Here is an 8813-nt window from a genome sequence, read left to right as displayed (position 1 = left end):
TCTGGGGACACACGATTCAGAATTTGTTATAAATACACGTGTTTGGTGAGTGAGGGCGACAGAGGTGGAGAAGGTGCTGTACACAGCTGTAGAGGCTTGGAGGCTGAACGCCACATCGACAGACAGACAGTCCGCCCAGCAGGGCAGCCCGGGCAGCATTCTGGGGCCTGTAACACTTGCTTGGTGGGCACACCGGCGGGGCGGGGGGGCTCGTCCAGGGCTCGTCGTGCCCAGGAACCCCGGGGGCTCCCTGGCCTGAGGTCCTGGGCAGCGTGGGCAGCGGCACCTGGGCTCAGCTCACATCATTCAGGGCCTGGGGGGACAGAAGGCCTCGTCAGGAGGACGCTGGGTCACGTGGGGGCTCAGGCGGGGCCCCAGGTGGCAGGCGGCTCACCTTGCGGGCGAACTCGGGCAGGACGAAGGCGGCCTGGTGCACATCCGAGTTGTAGTACTTCAGCTGCATCTGCTCTACCTGCTTCTGCGTCAGCGGCTGCACGGGCTTCCGGAAGTCAGTGCTCTGGGGGCGGGGGCGCGGGCGTCAGGGACGTGCTCTCGGGCCCGCCTGCCCCCCGCCCCCTGGGCCCCCGCCCCGGCCCCCAGAAGGGCGTGCAGCTCACAGGGTTTTTGCTGCACAGCATGAAGCCTATCTGGCCGCTGGGGTAGGTGGGGATGGTGCAGTAGGCATAGGCCACCACGGGGAAGAGCGACTTGCAGAACTGCCGCATCTGCTTGATGAGGTCCAGGTGCAGCCACTGACACTCGCCTGTGCGGGCAGAGGGGGGGCATCAGCACCAGCAGGTGGGCCGGCCGCACCCCCCCTCCCATGCTGGAAGCCTGCTCACCTCCTGCCCACGCCCCTGCGTCCCCCCACACTGGCCTGCTCACCCTGCCCATGCTGGAGGGCTGCCCCTCCTGCCTGCCCCCTGCGTCCCCCCACGCCGGCCTGCTTACCCTGCCCACGCTGGAGGGCTGCCCCTCCTGCCTGCCCCCGTACTCCCCCATTGGCCTAACCCCCTGCCCCCCCCCCGCATCTCCCCACGCTGGCCTGCTTGCCCGCCCCCCACGTCCCCCCATGCTGGCCTGCTCACCCTGGCAGCAGAGGACGCCATTGTCCTTGAGGGCCGTCTTCATGAGCTGGTAATAGGACTCCTTGAAGAGACTCTCTGCAGGGCCTGCAGTGGTGGGGACAAGGGACAATGAACGCACTCTGGCTGAGACCCGGCGCCGGGCGGGGGCGGGGGCGGGGGGGGGGGGGGGAAGCAAGCGCCGCTGCTGCACCACTGCGGACACGCACAGCTGCCCAGGGGGCAGGGCCGGGACTGGAACCCCGGTCTGTGGATTCAGAAAGCAACCATGAAGAGGCTGCTTTTGGGGAGTGTGGGGATCCACTGTCCCAGTATCTGAGAGGGCCCCATGTTCCCATCCTGTTCCTGGGGTGGGGGGTTCTCATTGCCACTCTGTCGGGGGACTCTCCACCCCGGGCCTTGGGTTGAGACTAGATCCCACCACCCGCCCCGATGCTGGCCTCTTAAGAGCAGGGAGGAGACTGAGGAGGAAGCTGGAGCCTCCGGGAGCCAAGGCCAGAGCACCACTCTCCTCCAGGCCCCCAATCAACTTGTAACTCTGGGCAGTAGCGCGCTCTCCCTCCGCTGCTGAGCCAGGCCCAGGGTGAGCGAGGGAGTGACCAGAAGAGAAAGCTGCAGCTTCAGCTCTGGACCCCCTCTGCCCTCCACTCTGCAAATCAGCTGTGGGCACGGAGGGAAGGCTGGCTTCTGGCCACTGGCCGCCAGGGGACCCGAGGCCCATCCCTTGCTTACCCATAGGGTCTGAAGAGTCAGTGATGATAACATCGAAGGCGTCCTGGTTCTGTTTCATGAACTCAAAACCGTCGCCCACGTGTAGGGTCAGCTTGGAGCTGGAGTAGCCCACAGCCATGCCCGGCAGGAACTTCTTAGAGACCTGGATGACATCCTGGGGACGGAGGAGGGACCCGGCTGGGCTGTAGGGGTTGGAGAGCCCTCCAGCACTCCGTCTCATGGTCTGGTCACTTGGGCAAGCCATTCATCTCGTGGAAACCCAGTCCTCTGCTGCCTCCTCCACGATGGGGGGCCGGCTCCTGCCTGCTCCTCAGCCCACACCCCACCATCCCTGTGCTCTGTTCCTGGACCAAACCGCCCCACCCGAGTGACTTTCTTGCCAGGTCAGAGGAAGGGGAGTCCAGCCTCTGCCTCCACATGGCCAGCTGCTTCTCATCCAGGCCTCAGCTGAAACCCATCTCCTCGAGGCAAGCGCTGACCAGCCTTCACCCCTAAGCTCTGAGCCTGCCTTTGCCTTTCATGCCCTGCTCCCGCAGGGCCTTCATCGGATCACCTCTGAGGTCTCCTCCTCTCTAGAATATCAACTCCAAGGGGGCAGGGACCGGACCTGTCCATTCACCACTCACCCAGCACCTAGAGCACTGGCTGCCCCATAACAGATGCTCATTAAAACATGCCGAGTGTAAAGGGCAGACACACAAGTAGCTGTAATGCTCCTGGGTCTTGCCCGGGACTTGACTTAAAAACCAGCTTAGTCTTACGAAGAACCAGCATCGGGGCACACCTACTACGTGCCAGGCCCTTTACTACCCAGTTTTCCTCGTGAATCCTCCCAACACGTTTTTGAGATGAACAAAGAGGCCGAGCAACGTTGAGCCACTCACCCAAGGGTCCACAGCCAATTCAGGGCAGAACGGGATTCGAACCCAGAACCCGGCACTCACCTCGTCAATCTCACACTGGACCACGGACTCCACGGAGGAATGCTTCAACACCTCCCGCAGGACACCTCCGTCCCCACCCCCGATGATCAGCACCTATGAGGGGCAGGATCAGTCAGGAGCACGGCCCCAAGCCCCAGTCAGGCGCACGGCCCCACCAAACAGGCTCCAGCAGGACTCAGGGCCTGGGCCCGCACGGGGCACATGCACTCACACAACACCATCCCAACAGGGTAGGTTTCTCAACTCTTCTGATGCACAGACCTCATTACTTCATTTGCTACTCCCAGAAATGCTTTCCTGCCTCAGGAACCTGGCACGGGGTGTCCCCTTTTCCTGGAAACTCCTCCCAGGGCTGCTCCTTCTTACGAAGCAGGCCTCCGCCAGAACTGTTTGCTCCTAGGGGCTGTGGCAGCCCCCACCCCTTGTGAAGTTAGCCACTCGCCCCACTTACTTCCCCTGGTGTTGCTAGCACTTTCTGACCACCGTTTAGGAAGCCCCTGGGCTGAGCACGGGCACACCCGGGACCTCCTGCACTGTTCTGCGGGACAATGAGCATGGGTTTCCTATCTCCGGGCTGAACCTTGGCGGGAGCTGGGGTACCTTGCGTGGGTTGGGGTGGCTGCAGAGGGGCAGGTTGGCTATCATCTCCTGGTAGGAGAACTCGTCCCTCTCTGTGCACTGGATGACGCCGTCCAACACCAGCACGTTGCCGTAGCTCTTACTGAAAGCAGGAGTGACAGTCAGGGACCTGGGTCCCCTGGAGTGGGGGCAATGTGCCCCCACTAGCTCCCGGTGAGAAGAATCTCTCCCAACCTGCCAAGGGGTTCCAGGGGTGAGTGCTGGGGGCGACACGTGGCGAGGATGGGCAGGCAGGCCCGCTGGGTGGGGGGTGGGGGTGGACTCAGGGTCCCTGCTCTGACGTGTCCGGGACTGACACGTGGAGCTCGGCGCGTGGGGCCAGCGCAGACTCCGGCTCCCTCCCCGCCCAAGAGGACCGCCCGAAACGCCGGCCCCCTGCCCAGGGAGACGGGATGCAGGGTGGGGAGGGGGTCGCGGGAGGGCACTGGCCTAGTTCCCCAGAACTTCTGACAGTTTTGCAGGGGGAGGGGCGGGGGCAGAGACGGCCCGGGGGGGGGGGGGCGTCCGGAGGTAAAGGGCGCAAGACAGGGGTCCGGCAGGAAGAGGGGCGGCCGGGGCTGAGACCGGGTTAGGAGGAGTCCCGGCTGGCTCCGGGCGGCGGGCAGCGGGCGGTCTGGGCTGAGGGCCGCCGCAGGCGCTCGGAGGCGCGGGCCCGGGCCGGCGGTGGTACCTGCGGAAGACAAGGATATCCTGGTACCGCGAGCGCTGATGGTGGAGCAGCTGCTCCACCTGCAGCGACAGGGCCTGGCCGGGCCACAGGCTGCACGTCTCGCGGAACCAGCCCTCGTGGATGTCAGCGGGGCCGAAGGCGGCGGGGCCGTCGGGGCCGGGCTCCATGGCGGGCAGGCGGGCGGCGCGGGGCGCGGGCCCGGGACTGCAGGCCGCGCGGAGCCGCAGCACAACGGGACCACCTCCGCCCGCCGCCCGTGCGGCAACCTAACGCAACCGGCGGGGCAGGGCCCACTGGTAGGGGCGGACCCAAGCCCACCAATGGAGGCGCGAGCGCCGGCGCGCGGCGACCCCCGAGGCCCCGCCCCCGCCAGCAGTCGGAGCGCGCTCATTGGCCGCCGGTCCAGAGCGCGGTGCCCAGTGGCTGGGGCGGACCGTCCGTCGGCGGCAGCAGGGTAGTGCGGCTCGCTCCGAGGGGCCACGTGGGGGCCGGGGCCGGGCGGCCGGGCCCGGGTTCCGGCTCCGGGCGGGCCGGGCCTGCGGAGGGGATCCGGGTCCGTCCCCGGGCCCCGCGCCGCCTGCGCGGTACAGCCTCCGAGGTCCGGGAGGCGCCGAGGGCCGCAGAGAGGGAGCGAGGGGGTGCCCGGCGCGGACTCCCCGAGCGCTGGGACGAGCGGGCCGCCGGCTTGAGCCTTCGGGTTGCAGAACCCGGAGCGGGCGGCTACACTGTCGGGCGCAGTTACGTTGTTGCGCCGGGGCGGTAGGGTAGAATGTATCTCTTGCCGCGTCCCTAAATGTAGCTCCTTGTTGGACTTGAGCGGAGCGTGTGGCTAGTCGGGGGCGCACTGAGGGTTTTTATGTACTTAAAAGGACCAACACAGCTCCCTGACTTGAGCGAGATCTAGCCATTTTCTCCCGATTCTCCGACCCCTGAGCCGTGCGGGCTGCTGGATAGAGTTCTTTTCTAAATGAGTTTCTAAATTTACCAGCAGTGTCCCGGAAGAGGCCAACACATGCATATTCAGCACCAAATAAGACTGGCACGCGTTTTTTTTTTTTTTTTTAACAAACGGCTTTGCTCTTTGAAGGGTGGGCGGGAACGTGCTGTTTTTAGAAAAATGTCAAGGAACTTCTCTGAATCACATTAAGCATGCTAATTACCAAATATTAAATGCTAATTGCTCTACACGCATAGTTCTTCGCATGCCAGGGAAGGGAGATGAAACTGGTATAAGCTACTGGGGACATGACAGGGATGTTTTTTGACTGATGTTCTGCAACCTCCACTTGGAGATGGGAAGCGTGTTCTCTGTAACCTCAGACGAACACACTAGACTTTATCAGTTAGTGCAAGCCTCAAGGCTTGCAGCAACAATGTGTCTTGGTTGACTTTAAGCTCCTTTTCCAGGGAAGGTGAGCCAAGACAATAAAAGAATTGCTAGGAAATGTCTCATAGGGAGCTGCTTCGGGAACGAGGTCATTCAGGTAAGATACAGCCAACCCCTCTGTCCAGTTACTACAGGCTTGCCTGGGGTCAGTCCTGTACTTCCTCCCTCAAGACATTTGCACCTCAGAGCTGTGACTGCCTGTTCACTTGTGTGTCCCCTGAGCCAGACTGTAAGCTCCATGAGACTAGGGATGGTGTCCCTAGCCAGCAGCACTGGAGAACAGGCTGAGTTGACGCTGGAGGCCTGGGCACTGGTCCAGGCACCTCGTAGTCAGCTGTCTTGGCCTTCTTCCATGGATTGCACAACCGAGACCAGACAGGGGCCCTGGCCTTCCAGGGGCACTGGAAGGTGGGGGTGGGGGCAGTGGAAGATCAAGTCCATCCCATTCCTCCCGCAAGCTGAACAAAGCTGCTCCAGCATGTATATCCTCAGTGGAGAAGGACTGTAAATGACACCATTTCCCCTCCTGTAGAGGAGGGGAAACCAAGGTTTTGGCTTCAACACCAACAGTGAATGGGATCCCTGGGATGGGGTGTATAAGCAGTAGCTCAAACCTTCCCAGCCCAAAGAAAACAAAGGCCCTGAATAAAGAGCAGGCAGAAAAGTCCCTAGATGTCCAGGGCCACGATCCCATAAATGTCACTTGGCTTCAGATCACAAGGAGCAAAAGTGGTGGTTCTGCCAGAAGTAGCTAGTACACTGCCTGGTTAGGTTAACAATGGATATGGAACAGCAGGATGGAGAAAACCAAGGTATAGGATGAAACGTTGCCCCGAATTCAGACCCACGTGCATTTAAGATTCAATTGTAAAGCATTCCTGTCTAGTGGGTCCACTATCCCAACCTGCTAACGTGTAGACGATTTGTCCACGGGGAGGGGAGAGGTGGGCGAATGGCTGCTGTCCAAGGCAGAGGCTGCAGTGGGACCGCCGCAGGGCCGGTGTGTGTGTCTGTCACTGGGGAGACTTCCAGCAGTTAGCACCCAAGTCCTGTTTCAGGCACTGTTTCAGCCAGGCAGACGGCGGTGGCTGGGAGTGGGAACGAATTTGGCCACGGCATAGGGTTACTTATTGAAAATGTTTATGGCAAGCTAAGGTACCACCAACAGCAGTGTGCCTCCTGGAGCAAAGAGCCCTTCTCATCAATTCTCTCTCCACCCCCAACCCTGCTGGCTCTGCCACACCCTCTTCTGGGGCACAGAAGCAGTCCTCCACGACTCGGCTCGGACTGACACATGGCCCTCGGGACACTCACCCATCCTCCCAGGGCCCTGGGGAATCCCAAGTGCTTTCCCCATGGTGTCAGACTCCAGTGAACGGAACTACAGCTGTTTCCCAAACATCCCCAAGGTTCTTGTCTCCATCCCGCGGCTTAGCAGTTCTGGACTTTTGGTTTCAGGGACCAGTAAAATTTCAAAAAACACATTTGGGGACTGACATTAGGTTGCCAACTCTTTCTGTTCCAAGGAAGGACATTTAAAAAGACCTCAACTAGTACTATGGTCCCCATCTTTTTATAAAGCAAACGCAAAACGTTGCCACAAAGACAAAACTAATAAGAGTCATTTCTAAATAAAGAACAGGGAATCACCTACATCTCTAAGGAACTTAACACACTGTCTTTGTTCTGTCCCCTCCGGCCAGTGGTGAGCCCGCTGTGGCCCACTCAGCAAGGCCTGGGGCACACTGCTGTGCTTACTCCCCGTGGTTCTCAGACTTCAGCCAGCAGGGGAATCATCTGGAGAGCTTGCTGAGCCCGGCTTCCCAGGCCACCGCCCCTGCTTCCTGGTTGGCAGGTGTGGGGTGGAGCCTGGGGTTCTGCTCCCAGCAGGTCTCTCGCAGAAGTCCACACTTTTGAGTAGCACTAATTACAAGGTTCTCTGGACTTTCTCCCTTACTCTTCAAGGTCCAACCCAAATGTACCTTTCGTGAGGCCTCCTTAGTAGAAAATCATTTCTCACTCTTAAAAATTCCTATCTGTCCGTTTTTTTTTTTTTTTTTTTTTTTAAATAGCAGAGACTCCGCCATGTCTGGGCAGACTGCTTATCGTGCCTCTGTGTCTGTTCTTTCCCAGCTCTGTACCAGAACCCTGGGCTTTTAGGGGCCCATGGACACTGAAATGACTTTCCCAGTAGCCTTTGCTGTGGTATGTGACTACATGCTGGCCGATGGGAAGTGGACACGGGCCGTATCCTTTCAAAGGGAGACTGGGTGTGCACCTCTTCCCTTCCTTCCAGCTGGTGGAATGCGGATGTGATGGATGGAGCGAGGCCGGTTACCCAGCCCATGAGGTGGAAGCCCTGGGTTCCAGTCAAGGGTGGTAGAGAACTGCCAGTTGCCATACTAACTCTGGACTAACTAGGACTGAAGAGAGAGGAAAAAAACCTCTGTTTTGCTAAGTCACCCAGAGTCTGGCTTTTCTGTCAGTTGCAACCATTCTAGTCCCAACTAGTCCAAACTTCTGCCCATCTGGGCCCTGGGCTGTTCTCTGCTGTTCTGCTTGACTGGCTGCTCTCTGGCAGCAGAGCCACGTCTGGGTTCATGGCCCCTCAGGGTACCGCACACAGCCAGCCCTCTCAATGGTCTGTGAGAAAAACTTCTAAGAAAATAGGCTCCTTGTTTAAGTATTTGTGAAAACAAAAATAATGGTATTTTGTGCTTTCTGGATTTAACAGCCCATCCCAGGATTAAAATCAAATGGAATTCTGGAGACGTTCAATGCTACATTAATATAAAAATGGGAATCTCGATGTTCAAAAATGGCGGAGAGCTAGAAGGAATTTCGGAATGAGAAAAGATAAAAAACTGTGAAAGTGTGAAAAACTGTAGGAACATAAACCCAGCTTTGGAAATGAATAGACATGTGGTACAAAGCCTTAATACCAAGGTGTGGAAGTTTCTCTGTGTGTGGAAGGGCTACAGATGATGTCATTTTTCTCCTTTCCTCATTTCTGACAATGACTGTGCTATTACTTTTCCAATTGGGGAAAACGACCTTAAAAAGAAACAAAAGGGAGCGAGGCAGGAACAGGGAGGAGACCCAGCCCTCTAGAGGCCAGGGCTGGCTCTAAAGCTCTCCCAGCACACCTTCCCGAGGGTGTCCGTACTGTGTGGCTTCACCGGCATGACCTGAGGGCATGTGACGGAGGCAGAATGACCCACAGACCCCCGTGAAAATGGAGAGTCAGTGCTCTGTGCCTTGTGGAGGCCGCCCTTTTCTGAGTCACAGGAGACTCTCCTGCATTCCCTCTCAGGAGTGATTCTGGATCTCTCCAGAAATCGCGGTGTCCTCCAGGG

General features: G+C 59.1%; 1 protein-coding gene across 1 annotated transcript; it reads right to left on the bottom strand.

Annotated features, from left to right (window-relative positions):
• Window positions 1–15: 15 nt before the first annotated feature.
• Window positions 16–4351, bottom strand: SRM (spermidine synthase). The gene is made up of 8 exons (XM_045776849.2): window positions 4071–4351; window positions 3362–3482; window positions 2762–2854; window positions 1818–1971; window positions 1089–1172; window positions 618–763; window positions 395–517; window positions 16–313 (listed from the first exon to the last, which is right to left on the bottom strand). The coding sequence occupies exons 1-8, from the start codon at window positions 4235–4237 to the stop codon at window positions 293–295; spliced, it is 909 nt and encodes a 302-aa protein (XP_045632805.1). The 5' UTR covers window positions 4238–4351; the 3' UTR covers window positions 16–292.
• Between the last annotated feature and the right edge of the window lie 4462 nt (window positions 4352–8813).

The sequence above is a fragment of the Ursus americanus genome, chromosome 33 (assembly GCF_024610735.1).
Source record: "Ursus americanus isolate L20-20 chromosome 33, mUrsAme1.1.p, whole genome shotgun sequence".
Lineage (NCBI taxonomy): Eukaryota > Metazoa > Chordata > Mammalia > Carnivora > Ursidae > Ursus > Ursus americanus.
Note: the sequence above shows the minus strand (reverse complement) of the source record. Positions and strands in the feature narration are given on the sequence as shown.